Raw genomic sequence first — 18,624 nt, 5'->3', positions numbered from 1 at the left:
AAGAAGAAGACGTTGGGCGAAAAACTGTTGTGACGTTGTCTCTAACCCATGGCGCATGCGTTAGGCTTCAGCTAGCCATTTGTCAAGTCTTTTGCCTTTTAACAACTGTCAGTGCAACCTTAAGGGAATGCGGTATTTCTCGTGTTGACTGAAAAAACAACAACGTGAAATTAGCAACGTCGAACTTATTTTGGATGCTAAAATTGGACACGGCAAAGAAGCAAACAGCGGGAGTTTGCGTTGGGAAACCATTTTCTGATTGCCAATGCATTCTGACCCATAAGGTTAACGTTGTACTCGTCTCGCTAGCGGAACTTGGCCAGCTAAGCTATTTCGTTAGTCGTTGATGGGTTCGCTGAACGAGCAACACCTGGAAGAAACAGCCACCGTTGATTTGTGAACAACATGGACACGACCGAAGAAGGTAAACTGTGGTGTTTCGTCTTTGTTTGCGTTACTCAGCATTAGGTCAGACTGATCGTAAGCGCATCATCGAGAACCACATCAAGCCGAGCTGGCCTGCTAGTGCTTAACTGGCTAACCTTCGATCTTAACCACATAATATTGTAATGTAGAGCCAACTGAGGATGTAGACTAAATGCTACTAAACGATAGCATGTATCAGATGGACTTTAATCAAGAAGAACATACTACGAAAAACCAGCGCCGAGCAGAACTTAGTGATGTCATCAGCAATGCATAAACACAGTCAGTGGTCACCTCATTCTGTCCACCGTCGAAATTATGCAATTACAATATAAAAAGATACACCCATTGACGCACTGATGACCAGGCATTATTTCAACAATATATTTTGCAGTTCTTACTAGTGCATCACACTGAGACATAGTAAAAGAATGTTACCCTCAATCAAAGGAGGGTGATCATTCTTACGACAGAAATTGCGGTACACTGGATTTCCTTTCAGAGTATATTGTGCATTTTTACCTAATGAATGATGCGGAGAGTGGGTATATTTCTAACTCCATAATACCGTATAATGTGGTCTGTATTAATAAATAACCCAATCCGTGGAGCGTAGTGCAAGGATCACATTTTGAAACATAGAGCTACTTCTAGGATATTGATTAAAAGTGTAGGATTGTCTGTTTGATTCAACCCCCCCGTGTTAATACTTTTTGGCTCTAATATTGAAAGTAACAAACTTGGTTTGGTTGTGCGTGTGCGCGCGCGTGTGTGTGTGTGTACACCATCAGCGGATATTTGTCGTGTCTGCCGCTCAGAGGGGACCCCGGACAAACCCCTGTATCACCCTTGTGTTTGCACCGGCAGCATTAAGTTCATTCACCAAGAATGGTAAGTAAAAACGATCAATACTAAATAAGAATGTGCCAAATCAATGAAAAATAGATCTGATTAAGGACAGACATACATACATTGAAAAACAAAAACAACAATTTTGAAGTTCATCATCAAAATGCCGTCATTATTACACCGCCACTTGAGTGACGTTGGGGGGGACTGAGAGTAACTGATTTAGATAATATCACATGTGAGCTATTTTTAGTGTAGGATTTGTGTTTCCCCTGGGTGTTTAAGCCATTAGGTAATGATCAGATCGGGTTTATGGTTAAATTACTACATAACTGTAGAGGGTAAACTCCAGCAGGATTTTCCGTTTTTAGTAAGGGACTTTGAATGTTGTTATGTCAGACCAATCTACGGGATCCCTCAAAGGAAAAGGGCTGAACACGATTTTTACATGTGTTGCATTTGCATTGTTCATTGCCGGTAAAAGGGGCTGGGGAGGGCGGTGGGGCATGCGGTTATCCTCTGTGTAGAGGAAAAGAGCATGGATGTTTCTAGGCAGTTGTTGATCAACTACCGGTAAAAGCAGGACAATATATTTTCAAAGTTTTGCTAATTAAAAAAAATGCAAATAAAACCATCCCTCCAAGTCGTATTTCATTCTTGTTTATGTAGGTTCAATCCCCGAGTTCTCAAAAGGCACTCATTTACCGGAAATTCAAATTTTGTACCTGTAAAAAATGACAATGCAAAAAATATATATAATAACGTAACATGAGATCTGTGTTTGGATACTGGTCGTGAACCCTTTTATTTCTATACCTTGTGACTGAACAAATATTCCATGCCTGAATTTTGAATTTCACCTCCCAATTTTTTTACTGTACAGTTTGGTCCAGTGGCTGAAACACAGCAGGAAGGAATATTGTGAATTGTGCAAGCACAGATTTGCATTCACACCAAGTAAGTGGATGCAGTAGACTTTGGCAGGTGTTTGAATTTCATTCACCGATGTGTATGAACCATGAATAGATTTCCTAACGTTTATATGTGCAAATGTGTACCTTTTGCAGTCTACTCCCCCGACATGCCGTCACGTCTGCCCATTCAGGACATTTGTGCCGGCCTGCTGACAAGCGTGGGCACGGCCATCCGCTACTGGTTCCATTACACACTGGTGGCTTTTGCTTGGCTTGGCGTGGTTCCCCTCACCGCTTGTGAGTATTCAATGTAGAACGTGCATATTCCATCTAGTACTTACCTTGTGTTCAGGGTTCAACTAGAGTCAGAGATGTTCCCCTTTATCATAAAAACGAAGACACAGTGCGCAAGAAATTTGAAGTCCCCCTCGATAAACCAAGATGGGAAGATCTTTTCATTTGTCATGTTGTGAGCTTTCTTCCTCTGTTGTGTCTGCAAACTGATAGGTAATTATCTTTTCCCACTTGTTTCAGGTCGCATCTACAAGTGTCTTTTTACTGGCTCTGTGAGCTCCCTTCTGACACTGCCATTGGACATGCTCTCCACGTGAGTGATGCTCCTGAGAACAGCATTACGAAACGGCATACACACTTGCGCTCGCAGCAAATACAAATATGGCACCTTGTTTTCTTGTTTTTCAATGAAAAAACTTAACTTGCTATTGTGTCATTGTTTCTCTTTTCGTTTTTTTTTTTTCGTTCCCGCAGAGAGAACCTGCTGGCTGACTGTCTGCAGGGGTGCTTTGTGGTTACCTGCACCCTGTGCGCATTTATTAGCCTGGTGTGGCTCAGAGAGCAGATAGTCCACGGGGGCGCTCCACAGTGGTTGGAGCAGCACCAGCCTCCGCCAGCCAATGCGGCTGGACAGGCCAATGAGGTGCCTTTCTTCACTCTTGATTTGAGCAACTTCGAGCTTGACTTTTAAAGCTGATGTGCCTCATGGACCCTTGGCAACACACTACAGTATACTTGTAAAAGCTGCCGCGATGTTCCTTCAGGCACAAGCAGCGGGCCCGGGAGCAGCAGACGAAGCCCCTGCTGACCAACTGGCCCCTGCAGAGCCAGCAGCCCAGAATGATGCAGAGCCAGAGCCCCCCGATCCACCAGAGCAGGGCGATGACCCCGAGCTGGAGGAAGAGGAGGGAGTGGCTGCTGAAGATGCCGACCCGAACAACGGAGCGCAAGGTCAGAGAGCACGTTTATTTCCTGAACCGTTTGATTTGATATCAATGCATGTTCCCTGACCAATGTGGGAGCGATCTAAAGAAAAAGTGGAACAGATTGCTGCCTAGCCACTCTTATTAGATTCAACATGGAAATATATCCTGCAGATGACATGAACTGGAATGCTTTGGAGTGGGACCGAGCAGCCGAGGAACTCACCTGGGAAAGAGTAAGTGCATTAAATTACATTACACTAAAGTACATGAAGCACTTAAATTTGATTCATTTTTCAGATGCTTGGCTTGGATGGATCACTGGTTTTTCTGGTAAGTTTTGTCAATATTCCCAACTACTGTGCTGTGTGAGAGATCATCAGATGCGCTGTGACAAATGATGTTGTCGCACCTTTTTAGTTTGAAAAAGATTAATGGGACTGCAAGTAGTGGACATAATAGTGACTAGCAGAAAAATGAAATGCACTCCCCCTCCCACCAAACATCACTATTTCGGTATATGTGGCATTTTGGTGGGTTGGAGTGCTGCCATTTTTTCCCCTCATGTAAAATCTGTACATTGACCCAATAAAGGTTGTGAAATCATGCCCGAATGAGAATTAGTTTTGCATTCTGAATCCTACTTCATGGCTGCTGTTTGTCTTGCAGGAGCATGTATTTTGGGTGGTGTCTCTCAACACACTCTTCATTTTGGTCTTTGGTAAGTACACTAGTCAATATTGCCGGTATTAGAACGAGCCTTCCAAGTCCTCTCATCGGAATCACTCCGTCATCATTAAACTAGATCACGTAATCATGTTGCTGGGTGAGGATGCTAATTAAATGTGAACATAAGTCAAAATGTCCACCGTGCCATGTCAACAAGCTCACGTTTTATTTTTTGCGTGGACTTAAAAATGTGGGAGTTTGACCAATATGAATTTCTCACACCAAGACAATGAATTTGAAATTCAACTTTTGTCGGGTGTAATGGGGAAGTTGATGTTATCTTTAATATCAGCATTTCTCTCCTCCGACAGCATTTTGTCCCTACCACATTGGACATTTCTCTGTTGTGGGGCTTGGCTTTGAGGAATATGTAAGACATTGTTTTCACAACCTAACTTGGAAAAATTTCACCTTGCATTATGAATGGTGCACTTAAGATTTGGACTCCTCTTGGTATTCTGTTTTAGGTTCAAGCTTCCCATTTCGAAGGTTTAATTACAACCATCGTTGGCTACATCCTGCTGGCCATGACACTTATACTGTGTCACGTATCCTTACATGGCACATGCTCCATGCCTATTCAAGATGCCTTCATGGGTTTCTGGTGTTGAACCTTAACGAGGATGTCGTAGGGATTGGCCGCTCTGGTCCGGTTTCAGCGCTCCCGACGTCTCCTCGGAGTCTGTTACATTGTTGTCAAGGTAACCTGCATACCGTATGCATTTGCTTTATTTCACTTGTGGAGACATACACGGTCTGAATACTGTATACCTCTTGATGTGACACAGAAAGTACAAATGACCACATGAAACTAGTATTTTCTTTCTTTCTTTCTTTCTTTGCACCATGATGAGATTTATTCTTGTTCCAATCAACATTATTCATTGGTTGTAGGTCTCCCTGCTGGTTGTTGTGGAGATCGGTGTTTTCCCACTGATCTGTGGATGGTGGCTTGACATCTGCTCTCTGGTAAGAATCTCTCTTGTACGGCTCATTTGTCATTTTGTTTAACCGCACCGTGCCATCCTACGACGACAATTTGAAGTGGGTTGAATGAAGGCCCAGGTCTGGTTTCTTTTTTTTCTGAGTTTTTTTGGTTGTCTGTAGCCTGGAAGGAACTGTTGAATAGAGGCACAGCCACCACTTGTTATTCTTGGGATTGCTGATTGGATAATTTAATGGCCAACACACTTTGTCATTTGCCTTATATTTCTGCGAGCTCGCCATAAAAATGGTCCATCAAAAACTCAAACCCAGACGTGTCCCGCTTTTAAATGCTGTCCTGGAGTAAACAAGGGATAAAATAGATGTCTGATCCCTCGTGTGGGTGCACATGCGGAAGAAGATGCCTTTGTCTTCATCAATTTGTCAGAAATAGAACACGGCTTCTCGCCCTTGCAATTCAAAACAGCTCCGTACAGTTGGATTAAATGTACAAGGTCCAAAATAGACATTCTTCCCAGAGATGAACAAACACTACATTCACAACTAAGAGAAACTGGATGATTTGCCACTGCGCACTTAATGAGCTGTCACGGCATGGGAATTGTTGAAACACAAACTTTGAATCATTGTTTGCCTTCTATCAACCTTGAATGTGCAGGAAATGTTTGATGCCTCTTTGAAAGATCGAGAGATGAGTTTCAAATCAGCGCCCGGCACCACCATGTTCCTGCACTGGCTCGTTGGGATGGTCTACGTCTTTTACTTTGCTTCTTTTATTCTGCTTTTAAGAGAAGTAAGCCCGTTTGCAGCAGGTTATTCTTGGCCGGGTGAAAAATAGCATTTGTTAACTTTTCTTCCTCCCCACCTATTGATTCATGTGTCAGGTGCTGAGGCCTGGAGTGCTGTGGTTTCTGAGAAACCTCAACGACCCCGATTTTAACCCAGTGCAGGAGATGATTCATCTTCCCATCTACCGACACCTGCGGCGCTTCATTTTGTCGGTGGTGGTGTTTGGTTCCATTGTGTTGTTAATGCTGTGGCTGCCAATTAGGTTGATTAAACTACTGATGCCCACTTTCCTGCCATACAACGTCATGCTCTACAGGTAACCAGCAGACTACAACATTGTTGCGGTGCTTTTCGTTTGGACAAAATAGATCTTTTTACTTATGCCAGAGGGGAGAATTTGTTCTTCTCTTTTTATTTGAAACAAAATTAAGAAGTTGAATTGCAACCATTGTTTGTTGTTGTTGTTTTGTTTTTTACATCCCCCTCCATACGTTGTTGAAATGGCTTTTTCTGAACCTTTTTCCCTCAGCGATGCCCCAGTCAGCGAGCTGTCTTTGGAGCTATTATTACTTCAGGTTGTGCTGCCAGCTTTATTGGAGCAAGGGCATACTCGCCAGTGGCTCAAAGGCTTAGTTCGGGCCTGGACAGTCAGTGCCGGATATTTATTGTAAGTCCCAAAGCCAATGTCACGCTCCGGTGCTTTCAGCACCTTTTCATTTCAACTGTGATTTGTTTATCTGTGCCTTCACAGAGATCTCCACTCGTACCTCCTTGGAGAGCAGGAGGACATTGATGCTAACCAACCCGTGAACAACAATAACAACCCTCCCCCGGGACACCATAATAATAACAATCCCCCACCGGCGGTTGGCGAGGGCTTGCATGCGGCCCACCAGGCCATCTTGCAGCAGGGCGGGCCAGTGGGCTTCCAGCCATACCACAGACCTCTTCGCTTTCCATTCAGAGTGAGTTGATCCCATTTCTGCAGGGTTTTTTTTTTTGTGTGTGTGCTGCTCCATAGCAGTTCCCCTATAATTAAGACAACAAGGAACATGTGTCAAATTGAACCTCAACTCAAGTTTTGCCGGGAGGAAGAAAACTCTCGCATAATTTTCCTTCAAATTCACAAGGGTGTGGTTCCCAGTGGAGAAGCTTGTCAAGTATTTTTATTTGATTGCAGTGGGTGTAGTTGATCTGTCCGTGTGTCCTGAACACTGACATAAACATTGTTACTCCTTCCTCTAGATTATGCTCCTGATAGGATTTATGTGCATCACCCTGCTGGTGGCTAGTCTTGTGTGTCTGACACTACCAGGTGAGAGATACAGTACAGATAGCATATTTTTTTCTCTCATCCACTCATCCGCGTCCTGACCAGAATTGAATCTTCTATTTATAGACTTGTGTGATGTTTAAACAGCTCTATCTTTCAGTCTTCCTCAGCCAGGCCACATGACCACCTTGAAGTTGCAATAATGAGCAGATATACACATCCATCTATTTAATTCATTTTTGTCCCCAGTGTTCACCGGACGATGGCTGATGTCCTTCTGGACCGGAAGCTCCAAAATTCATGAGCTGTACACAGCAGCTTGCGGCCTGTATGTATGCTGGTTGTCCATCCGCGGAGTCACAGTGCTGCTGGCTTGGATGCCCCAAGGACGCACCGTCATTGTGCACAAAGTTCAGGAATGGACGTTCATGGTGGGTGTCAGGAAGGCGCATCTTCTATTTGCACCAACCTGAGTGTTGTGATAATTTTTTCCCTGGTAGCGGACACTCAAAATGTGGGTCCTACAGCAGCAGGCACTCAAAATATGGGTGTACTGTATTAGTCAACCTCAGCCCTGCATTTAGGAATACTTCACCTATTGTGCTTATAAGAAGCAAGCTCGTCATTTTAATAAAACCATAATTGTTACTCCTTTGTTTGCTCATCCGGCTTGAAACTTGTGTAGATTCTGAAAACTCTGGTTGTTGCTCTGCTGGTCGCTGGAGTCATCCCGCTGTTGTTGGGTCTGCTGTTTGAGCTGGTCATTGTAGCTCCCCTCAGGGTACCCCTGGATCAAACACCCCTCTTCTATCCCTGGCAGGTAATCTCCCTTGCAGGAGGTGTATATCATTTTTACTTTGTTGTTCTTTTGGAGCAGGGCATCACACGTACCCTGTGAATCATGCAAATTTGATCCCCCTGTTTTTCTGCAGGATTGGGCTCTTGGAGTGCTTCATGCCAAAATCATTGCAGCAATTACCTTGATGGGTCCTCAGTGGTGGCTGAAGACTGTTATTGAACAGGTAAAAGGGTGTTTACAGTTGGGGAATCTCTTTTTAATGATTAGTTTTGTGTGTCACTGTGGCAATTACGTTGCATTTTGACTGAGTATATTTTGCTTTCCCCCCCAGGTCTACGCCAATGGAATTCGCAACATTGATCTTCATTTCATTATCCGAAAACTGGCAGCACCGGTCATCTCTGTCCTGCTGTTGTCCCTGTGTGTGCCCTATGTGATTGCGGCTGGGGTGGTGCCTGCTGTTGGTGAGTGTCTGAACACTGTCAAATCCTTGGCACGCTTAATTTGAAAGAGTTTATTCAGCACATATACTTCCTTTTCAAGCCACTTTTGTTGTTACCCATATGGTGGTGCTCTACATATGCTCAACAAATATGTTGCTCTCATAGGGGTGACCCCAGAGATGGAGATTCTAATGCAGAGGAGAATCTACCCCTTCCTCTTGATGGTGGTCTCACTTATCGGCATCCTGTCCTTCCAAATTCGACAGTTCAAACGCCTTTATGAGCACATCAAGAATGACAAGTAAGGATGTTTTTAGCGTAGCAAATGATGGGCTTTTCACGTGTGATCTCTGTTTTCAGTGTTGACATTTGAATGCTAAATATAATAAAATCGTTTTTGTGTGCAGGTACCTGGTTGGCCAAAGGCTTGTCAACTATGAAAGGAAAGCAGGAAGAGCAAGCTCAGTCCCCCCCTCCAACCCTATCATTGAATAAATAGATTTTCACCCATGACCCCTGCATACATGACACACCTCTCTCCCACCTTTTGATTTGATCAGTCAATAGACTGTAATCCTTTTAAAATATCCATTGGTTCTTGGTGAATTTCATGGATGTTCTTCAGTCCTCTGATGTCCCTTTCATCCCCATCACAGTTGGGAAGGGAAACATGTATTTTAATCATGGGACAGCAATGTAATCACAAGTCTGAGAAGGAGGGTTTTGATTTGACCTTTTGTCTGTCATTCTCGCCTTGCTTTGTAAAGTGCTGCCTGATAATTGTACATGTGTAAATACTTTGAATGCAGATTTTGTCTTAAAAAAACACATGGAAAAATGCAATGACCATTGTACATCTTAAAAGTGTATGTATAATTTATTAAATCAAACCAGCAATTTCTTGTTGTCATATGACAGAGATCATGTGAGTTTAATAAGGGTTTGGCATTAGGATGTGCTGACAATTCTCATTTGTAACGACCAAAACTCGAACGGTTATTTTTCTGTTAGAAAGATTATCAATAGCGGATGGTGGTGGTGAGGGTGCGACCTTATGTGTAGAGAGTCAAGAAAAAACTATATTTCTCTGTACCAAGAGTGATTCATTCCTTATAGACCCTTCTTTCTCCCTGAGGTCATTTTAGCCAAAATAGGTTCTGGTGACATATTCAAGGGCCCGCAGGCAAAAGGAAAACACAGAGAGAAGCCTTAGCCATTTTTAGTATGATCAGATTGTGCCCCCTGCAGAAGGGGAAAAGGGGAAACTTTGCTAATCGTGCATTTCAACTGAATCCATCATAAGAAATCTCAAGTTGTACCATTATAAACTGTCTTACAATTAGAGCAGGAATGGACAAAATTATGACCCCCAAGGCATCATCCACAAGGCATTTACATCACTGAGTCCACCAATATTTGTTGCATCAATGAAAGTTTTTTTTAATGTGTTCATCAAATAGTATTAAATATTTAGAGCATAAAATAATTGGTTAATAGTTTTATGTAATTTTTTACAACAAGTAAACAACATTTAACGTTTTATTTTGTAATATATTTGGTTAGTAAAACTAAAGATAATACAAATTTAAAAAACCAAGTATACAGACATATTTTACTTTCGGATTCTGTTTACGTCTGGGATTTCCGGGTTCGGTGTATTCTCTCTGGTGACGTCACACGCAGGCACTCCCTTTCCCCAGTAGAGGGAGAAAGATGGCGCCCACTCACGTATTGAGATGCTGTCAACGGGGTTTAGCATGGATACCTGTGATTTTCATCGCGATGGTCGTCTGCTGGTCCTATTATGCCTACGTGGTGGAGCTTTGTATATGTGAGTAGACGCTCTGACGCCCCGTTGTGTGGCTTCTTCGACCTCTATTGCCGCCGTTTCCATTGTACTCGATACACAAGCAGGTAGCTTCCTTTTTGGGCAAGAGGAAGTAAATGGAAGGACTGTAGCCCAATCATAAAACTGGCAAGCTCCTTTTAATTCTCTTGATATAGCGAACAAGCAGGCAGACAGTTGGTATTGTTTTGAGTTGAAGTACAATCTAAGTGATGAACACGCTTTGGACCGAGACAAAACTTTCCCCGGGGGTGTTAATGCCTTGCTAACAGTTTTAGGTTCGAGCTCTGTCAGGAGGCGAACATCTTTTTTTTTCACTGCTTCATTTGGTTGTCTTGTCATCGCAAGAACTTGCTTGTTCAACATTCGTGACATTATGACCCTCGCCCAAAAAAACATTCTGTGAGCGAAGGAAACGATTTTCTTTGACCCCAAGTTCTCAAACTTGGACGTCTGTTTTTGTTTAAATATGGAAAAACAACCGCAGTAAATATGGAATTCAAGTCATAGTGAGTTGTCATATTCCATAAACTGTGACATATAAATTTCAGTAAATCTATTTAAATTTACTGTGTAAAGGTTATGTGAAGTGTAACCTAATGTCGATTTGACCATTTTGAGCTGTACAACAAATAACAATTGTGTCTGGGGCACCCAGTAAGCCAGGAGTAACTTACCCTAATACTTCTGAAATCACACATTTTCTGAAAATACCTTTAATAATAAGAAGAATATGTCATACAGTAGTGAATACGATATATATTTACAGACAAGATATTTCTTTCTCACAATAATTAGCAAACAGATACCTGTAAATGTCAATTTGCAACACTTTTATAAATAGCAATGTGACAGCATGACACTCTGTCAAAGTGCTGAGTCACTTCAACTCGAGTGCAACGCACCAAGAATTTTGAAAATCAGACGATGGATTTTGGAGAACTTGAGTTATTTTGTGTTGTTAAAAAAAGGTCTTTTTGGAGAATGTTTTTGGATGATATTGCTTGTCAAAAAACTAGTCCACTTCACTTTCAAATTTCAATAAAATGATATAACTTCCATCGTCCTCAATGTGCTCCTTGACCCTGGTGTTGGTGACTCCTACATCCGAATATCCCATTGACTTTTAAATGCCTAAACACGTGAAAATTGAATTTGTTTGACTCAAGCTTTGAAGTTTCTTATGGGGTGGGAAATCATTCTACTGGGCACACTCATTTTTCTGAGTAAGCACGTCGAAGCCGTTTGTTTTGATGCACCCTTTCAATGGTGCTCTAAAAATATGCAGGATGGATTGTTGACCCACCACTTTTATGTGTCACTTACATATTTTTGTCTCTTACAGTCACCATCACTAGTATAGGAAAACAGGGTAAGCTTCCTGTATATTGGTTTCATCTTTTTTTATGCTGAGTCTCTCTCATTAGCCTTTTTGATATGTTTAGCGGTATACTTTTCCCCCTCGGCTAATATGATGATTTTTCATATTTTTACTCTAGTTGTATACCTCATCTTCTTCCATCTCTCCTTCATCATGTTTGTGTGGTCTTATTGGAAGACCATCTTCACAAAGCCTGCCAACCCTTCCAAAGAGGTAGCGTGTGATCCCGAGTGACCCAACGGTGCTGTTCAGGTCTGTAGTCTAAAATGTCCTGTTTTTGGTTTTGTGCTCCCTCCAGTTCTGCTTGGCTAAGGCTGAGAAGGAGCGCTACGAGAAGGAAGAGCGGCCAGAATCCCAGCAAGAGATTCTGTGGCGAGCTGCCGCCAGCTTGCCAATTTACACCCGCACTGGAGCAGGAGGTACGCGCACACTGTGTACTTACCTTTTCCATCCCAGTCCATAGCTGGTATAGACTTCAGCTTCCCATTTTGTCCCACAACAATACTGACATCAGTTCTGACCAAATTCTGATGTTTTTTTTTCTTCAGCAATTCGTTACTGTGACCGCTGTCAAGTTATCAAGCCTGACCGTTGTCATCACTGCTCCGCGTGCGACATGTACGTTTTTTGTCATAAGCTTGCATGAGACGAGATGCGTTGTCCCTTCTTCACTGTCTACCTGGGTAGTCATGTTTCATCTCATTGCTCCATCTTATTTTCTTTGATTCATAGGTGTGTGCTGAAGATGGACCACCATTGTCCCTGGTACGCTACCGACGGTGTTTGTGCCAGACGGGTTACACACTCAGCAGGCACAATATTAGTTGCGCTCGCACAAGATCCAAGATGAACAGATCATTGAAATCAGAATGATCTATTAGTGTGTTGTAATCTCGAGAGTTGGGTTTATGTGTGGCTATTGGGTAATTGAAAACTTCTTTGCTGTGCAGCATATTTTTACAGTGTTGGTGCTTCCAACTCAACCCAGTCTGACCTTGGCCTTTCTGTCTTTCTCCAGGGTGAACAACTGCGTGGGGTTCTCCAACTACAAGTTCTTTATCCTCTTCTTGGCCTACTCGCTGCTTTACTGCTTGTTCATCGCAGCCACCGTGCTGCAGTATTTCATCAAGTTCTGGACCGTGAGTAATGACACACTTGGGCACAGTTGGGATCCACTTCAACGTCCACGTACTCCCTGACAAGTCGGCCGTGTGTGTCACATCCACCATACCGAGCTGTTTCATCCGATCCGCTACCCCCCCCCCCCCCACTCCCATCCTCTCTCATAGTTTCTTTGACTTGACCAACTGTACTCTGTATTTTCCTGCTCACCATCTTTTCCTACCTGTTCTTCTCTCCCGGTGGTGCTAACCAGTCTCATTTCTGTGTGAATGAAAGCTTTGCCGGAGAAAATCGGCTGAGAACTGCCCAAAGGTAACATGGCCATACGTCCAAGCCTTTGGCTTTCGCACCACCTCCCGGGTCATCCTTGTTGTGATGCGCGCATGCTGTCCCTGTCTGTCCCTCTCTGTCTGTAAACCCCCCCCCTCCGCCCGCGATCCTCCCACAACAATTGCCCCACCTGTAGACGTATTATTAATGCTTCTGTGGCTTTCCTCTTCTTCTCCCGTCTCTCTCCCAGAATGACCTGCAAGAGACCCACTCACACGCCAAATTCCATGTCTTGTTTCTCTTTTTTGTGGCGGCCATGTTCTGCATCAGTATTCTCTCCCTCTTCAGTTACCACCTGTGGCTCGTCGGAAAGAACCGGTCCACCATAGGTAGCGCCTTTTTCCATTTGTTTTCAGTACCACTTACCCTTAGTCAGCTCATCAAATGACTATTCACGCTCACACCTATGGATAATTTAGCGTCTTCAATGAGCCTATGATCATCCATATTGAATAGACTGTTAAAATGATTTCACTTGTGACGTGATTATATTGATTATGTCTCAGAGGCGTTCCGAGCGCCCGTCTTTCGGACCGGCTCCGACAAGAATGGCTTTTCATTGGGGTTCCGGAAAAATATCGCTCAGGTGTTTGGAGACCAGAAAAAGTACTGGCTACTGCCAGTCTTCACCAGGTCGGAAATTGTGCACGAAAAGTTGTCTCTTATATCTGGGGTATTGCTTGGGCTGACTTTTTCGTCGTTTGCCGCAGCCAAGGAGACGGTCTGACATTCCCCACACGGCTTGTCAACGCTGACGTTGAGCAGCCGACAGCCGCCTTGCACCCAGAGCCGAATAAAAGGTGATCAATCAGAGGTGGGGAAAAAGGGATTTTCGTTGAGGTGTCTGAGTTCACACAGTTATTTTATTTGCAGTGAAGTGACGGTGAGCCCACTCAGTGAGTCACAGAACCGCCTCCTGAACAACGAGCAGAACACCAACAGCGTGGTACACCATGTGGCAAATAATCCCATCAAGTCAGGTGAGTTCCCCTGGAATACGGAATAAATTGAAGTAGGACAGCAGTCCAGTAGTCCTAGAATAGCAGTCCACAGAAGACTCTTGACAAGTTGGCTGTTTAAAGCGCACGACATGTCAACAGTCATAGGACAGCGGGTGGGAAAAGTAAGCGTATGTTTGCATTTAACAACTAGTTGAGCCCCCTTTGGCAGTCATTACCCCATCCGGATATTTCTCCTTATTTGCAGATCACAATTGCACAATGATCAGGATGGTTCTCCTTGACACAACCGTTGCAGTTCAGCAACAATCCTGGGTTGTCCGCTGTGAATAGCATTCTTGAGGTCATGCCGCAGTATCTCAATCGGGCTGAGGTCAGGACTTTGACTCGGCCGCTCCAAAACTCTTCTGAAGTCATTCTATTGTTCAATTGCTTGGTTTTGGGGCACTTGATAGATAGATAGATTTTAAAAAGGGGCCTGACCTCAACCTGACTAAGATGCCGTGGCATGACCCGGAGAGAGCTCTTCACAGCGGACATTCCAGGAATCTTGCTGAAGGGCGGCAACAGTTTGTAAAGCGCAATGTCCAAAATTCCCCCTTCACAACTCGAAGTCTTTGTTGCATTCATCACAAACAGATGTGTCTTCCTGTTTGGTTTCACAGCCCCAAGTGAGAGCACCACCGTCTCCATGGAGAGTGAATCCTAACCAGGTGATTTGTTGTGCTCATGTGTAGCGGCCAGTTACGTTGCGGGCTTTAAAGCCAGAGCAAGCGTAACAATCAATCTTCCAATTAAACTCCACCCGATTGGCTATTGCGTCCTCCCCCGACATAGGAGCGACTCCTCAATCATCCAGTCTGATGCCTTAAACCGTGCGACACTTTCGCTCATCACCATGGCAACAGCCTCTCAGTGCAATCTCAGAGTAACTATGGAAATGCTTTCCTTTTGCCTGTCACAGCACAGAGTTGCGTTCATGGCAGTGGCGTTTTTCCGCATGCAGCAACACCAGCTGTGTGTGTGTCTGTGTGCGTGCGTGCGCGCACACAGACACTCGCATACATGCGCACACACGATACACACTCATTTATTTCATTGCTACACTTGTCTGTCTCGTTGGACTATTTCGGTGTCTTTTTCTGGAATATTTATTCTGATTGAGGAAATTCTGAGCAGGAGTTTTGAGCTGTTTTTTTTTTAATTTGTATTTTTTGGGTGCCAAAGGCTACCTGGATCCACATTAGATGGTCTCATCGGCACAAAGCTACAGTCAAAAGTCGAAGCAAAACTGGACATTACCTTATTATTATTATTATATATTTTTTTCAATGAAGAATCCAATGACGGGACTATTTTCTTTCTTCCTTAAACTGTATTCTTGGAAAATTATTGTTATTATTTGGAAACATGAAAGATTTCCCAGCACAGATGTCCCAGAGGCCCGGAGTCAGTGGACTGTTTTTGTATGAGCACAACATGGTGCATTTCCACTGGTGCAACATTGATGTACATTAACCAGTGCTGCTTGTTCGCCGATTGGCAAAGCAACACGAGTTGAGTGAATTTTTCAAGCGTGTGCATGTGTGTGTGTCGGTGTGTCTGTGTTTTGACGACGTGCAGCCTTTACTTGGTGTTTTTATGCATTTGCTCATCCAGAATTCGTCCTTTGTGCTCTGTTATCTCTGCAGTGCTCGACAAATTCAACATTAATTGCCAAAATAAGGGCTGCACCAGCAGGGGCTCAGACTTCTGAACCTAAAGTGTTTACAGCATCCTTAGCTTTACCTTTACCTCTGTGGGTCAAACCGCATTCAGAATCATGGCGCTTTTTTTTTTCAAGCTGGACCTCTTGCCTGTCGTGTTGTCTCACTGTCTCACTCTGACCAGCAGATGGCGACAGGTCATTACTTTTGTCTGCAGTACATCTTATGACCAGTAATGTTTGGGGGTTTTTTTGGGGGGGGGGGGGGGGGGTCATGAGGGGGAAAAAAGCATCTCATTTTGTCAAGTCAAATTTGGCCTTGTGTGCTTGTCCGAGCCTTAGCTTGTGTTTTAGGGTGAATTGTCTCGTGTCGTGGCAGCGCAGGGAAATCATCTAGCTCACAGTATCTCTCATGGGGTTTTTTTGTACATTTTTTTTTCTTTAATATAACCAACGATGTCTGTTCCACACATGCAACTTTCTCATTCCTCACACCTCATATTCATGTCTGTCCGATGGCATTCTCATGACAGTTGCCGGATGAGCCTCCTGCTAATTGCATCCCAGGCTGTACAAGTTTACAGCCGTTTATGTATTGTATAAAGTGACTCGTGGTGTTGTACATTGTTTTCTATCATAGCTGTGCTACATATAAGCAAAACGGACAGTCTGCGCTGACAGAGAGTTGACAATGCCTGCTCTCGGCATTTTGTTTAACGTGTTAGATGGGTGTCATTTGTTCAAGCAAATGACACCCATTGGAAGATACGGGCTTCTCAACATTGAAGCCCCATCGAAATGGAACAAATCAAAATTGAGGGAACAAATTCCTTTACAGTCAACTCAAAACAAGCATAATGCACTAGAAGCCTTCTGCTAATTGCCATTTATTCCCAATATTTGGACCGATCATCTTCTTTTCTATAAATGGCCTCAAATCTTTTTCTGGGCTCTTAAGCCTTGAGATTGACATGTGCGTGTGTATTTTTGCGCCGTGTTGTTTTGTAATATTATCGTCTTGAGAGAAATGCTTCAGTGCAGCAACCTGTTTTTTTTTTTGTTTTGTTTTGTTTTGTTTTTTACACATACGTTGTACGATGTGCACAACACCAGAATAAAGCCCGTAAGCATGGCGCCTCACTGTGAGAAAATGTGTTTGTAGCCGTGTGTCAGTGCGGTTGAAATTGAAGGTGCATCATGTTTGAAAGCAGCTTTACTCTGGTGTGTCCGAATAAATGAAGCCATAAAACCACAAATAGCCACGTGCATTTGTCATTTGAGCGTGTTCCATGATGTCAGTTCTGTGAGACGTTCTTTGAGGGGTTTGTCCCGTTTTAGGCAAATGGGCCAGAAATACCAACTGACCCCGTTGCTCTAGCTTCTTTCGCTGTCACAGTCTGCTTCCATCCTGCAATTTCTCAGAAAGATCTGACATGAGCTGCCAGATTGATGGGTTTTTGGGGGGGAAAAAAATATCATATTCATCTCAATCCATTAAAAATGAAAGGAACTTGTTTTATTTTTATTTATTTGTCTTTATTTCCCACGTTGGAAAATAACGTAAATGTTTGTGATAGCACTCAGTAAAAAAAAAAAAAACACCCATAAATAAACATAAAAATGTGCTAACTTTGTCATGTCAGGATTTGAATGTCAGTAGGTATACCTAATTATGTGCTGGGTTAGTGTGTGTGACAACAGTGTTTGAAGTAAGCCAACTTTAGAGTTGAACCTTGAGCTGTCTGTCAAACACCCGGGGCATCGACTCCTCTTGGAAAGTTGTCCAGCAGAAATGGAGTTTTGTGCACGTCAACTCCAATTCACTTGATTTCAAAATACTTTCATGTGTCAAGATGCATTTCATGCAAAGAACATGAGGGTGAGGTCACGGATGAAGCCCATCCACTCAGTCGCCGTGATTCCGAAATACTTTTTGTTTGTTTAGCATATGCTCATTTGCTCCCAAGGCAATGGCCTCAATGTCAGTTGTTGGTGGGGGGGTTCCCAACTAGTTGAAAAGCAAACACGTCACAAGGCCAAAGCGGCTCCGCTTTCACTGAACAACTTTGGATGGCTTATCCATTACTGATAACACAAAAATCCACCATTAAAGAATGATTTTCACATTTCCAGTGCCGAGTGCTATTTGACACAAAATCAGCAGTGAAGCGGTTCAGACATTCAAGGGGGACCGTCATAGCTGGCAACCTCATCATTGAAGTAATACTATAGGACTCTTTGTTCAAGAGCACAAAGTCAAACATGGTACAATTTGCAGTGATTTGTGATTATACAACAGAAGGGTAACGGTGAGAGAAAAAGTATGATGCTAAGCACACAACAAATGGCGCATATATTGCGACGTACAGTAGGACAGGTCATATCACAGAATCATCCTGTCATGAAGCATGTGGCTGGTGATATCAAGGCTGTTGACCACTCGTCAATTTCCAAAGACTCCTGCCAACAAACTGATGAAATGAGCATGATACCTCCGAATTAGATGCTGTGATTTTGCACATGATGGATCAAGCGGTTCGGAAAATGGATGGATGGATGGATTATTTTTCTTATTTTAAGTCGGACCAGTCAGGAAATATTTTGGGGCAAATTTGGTGCAGAGCATGCACAACTCACATTCGTGTATTCATGCAGCGGTGGCTTTCTTCTTCATTTTTCCGTTTGAAAAGTGACATGTATTGTTATTTTTTAAGTCAACCTGTACTTCACAGAAATGCACACAGAAAGAGAGAGAGAGAAGGGGGGAGCGAGCGTTTTCATTCGAACGCCAACTTGAGAGGAAATGGATGAGTTCCACGGAAGGGAGACATTTATGATAGCTGACATTTCTATTCGGCAACTCTCTATTGCGCGTGCGCGCGTGTGTGTGTTTGTTT

The 18,624-nt window shown here is 43.3% G+C and overlaps 2 protein-coding genes across 5 annotated transcripts; both read left to right on the top strand.

The window, feature by feature from the left end:
- The first annotated feature begins 35 nt into the window (after positions 1-35).
- On the top strand, positions 36-9,283 carry marchf6 (membrane-associated ring finger (C3HC4) 6). Of its 2 annotated transcripts, XM_086102244.1 has the most exons (25): positions 39-424; positions 1,218-1,317; positions 2,159-2,232; positions 2,343-2,486; positions 2,724-2,796; positions 2,958-3,126; positions 3,248-3,434; positions 3,581-3,642; positions 3,707-3,739; positions 4,076-4,127; positions 4,447-4,505; positions 4,603-4,683; positions 4,768-4,836; positions 5,030-5,104; positions 5,739-5,873; positions 5,965-6,185; positions 6,399-6,536; positions 6,621-6,834; positions 7,115-7,184; positions 7,392-7,573; positions 7,828-7,962; positions 8,075-8,164; positions 8,273-8,405; positions 8,550-8,685; positions 8,792-9,283. In XM_086102244.1, the coding sequence occupies exons 1-25, from the start codon at positions 406-408 to the stop codon at positions 8,877-8,879; spliced, it is 2,739 nt and encodes a 912-aa protein (XP_085958370.1). In that variant the 5' UTR covers positions 39-405; the 3' UTR covers positions 8,880-9,283. The 2 variants fall into 2 exon arrangements, 1 of the variants encoding a protein (XP_085958370.1); XR_015099027.1 differs by lacking the exon at positions 8,792-9,283 and having other exon boundaries at positions 36-424; positions 7,828-7,981; positions 8,550-8,563.
- An 805-nt stretch (positions 9,284-10,088) lies between these two features.
- Positions 10,089-15,464, top strand: LOC147186762 (palmitoyltransferase ZDHHC20-B-like). Of its 3 annotated transcripts, XM_086101936.1 has the most exons (14): positions 10,089-10,215; positions 11,576-11,602; positions 11,730-11,824; positions 11,910-12,030; positions 12,160-12,229; positions 12,344-12,376; positions 12,630-12,750; positions 13,010-13,045; positions 13,254-13,392; positions 13,570-13,696; positions 13,774-13,863; positions 13,937-14,043; positions 14,688-14,735; positions 15,250-15,464. In XM_086101936.1, exons 1-13 carry the CDS (start codon positions 10,098-10,100, stop codon positions 14,729-14,731), a joined length of 1,128 nt encoding a protein of 375 aa, XP_085958062.1. In that variant the 5' UTR covers positions 10,089-10,097; the 3' UTR covers positions 14,732-14,735; positions 15,250-15,464. The 3 variants fall into 3 exon arrangements, with proteins under 3 accessions (XP_085958062.1, XP_085958061.1, XP_085958063.1); XM_086101935.1 differs by having other exon boundaries at positions 14,688-15,464; XM_086101937.1 differs by lacking the exon at positions 13,010-13,045 and having other exon boundaries at positions 14,688-15,464.
- The last annotated feature ends 3,160 nt before the right edge of the window (positions 15,465-18,624 follow it).

Source organism: Hippocampus guttulatus, chromosome 21, assembly GCF_054856545.1.
Source record: "Hippocampus guttulatus isolate MCC_2025c chromosome 21, RoL_Hgut_1.0, whole genome shotgun sequence".
NCBI lineage: Eukaryota > Metazoa > Chordata > Actinopteri > Syngnathiformes > Syngnathidae > Hippocampus > Hippocampus guttulatus.
This window is presented reverse-complemented; position numbering and strand designations above follow the sequence as displayed.

Bases quoted from the DNA above. Each gene is read 5' to 3' on its own strand.
- marchf6 (XM_086102244.1), top strand. The intron at 2,487-2,723 runs GTGAGTATTCAA...CACTTGTTTCAG, and splicing joins CGTGGTTCCCCTCACCGCTT to GTCGCATCTACAAGTGTCTT. The intron at 6,537-6,620 runs GTAAGTCCCAAA...GTGCCTTCACAG, and splicing joins GTCAGTGCCGGATATTTATT to AGATCTCCACTCGTACCTCC.
- LOC147186762 (XM_086101936.1), top strand. From the start codon at position 10,098: ATGGCGCCCACTCACGTATTGAGATGCTGTCAACGGGGTTTAGCATGG. The intron at 12,031-12,159 runs GTACGCGCACAC...TTTTTTCTTCAG, and splicing joins CACCCGCACTGGAGCAGGAG to CAATTCGTTACTGTGACCGC. The intron at 12,751-13,009 runs GTGAGTAATGAC...TGTGAATGAAAG, and splicing joins ATTTCATCAAGTTCTGGACC to CTTTGCCGGAGAAAATCGGC.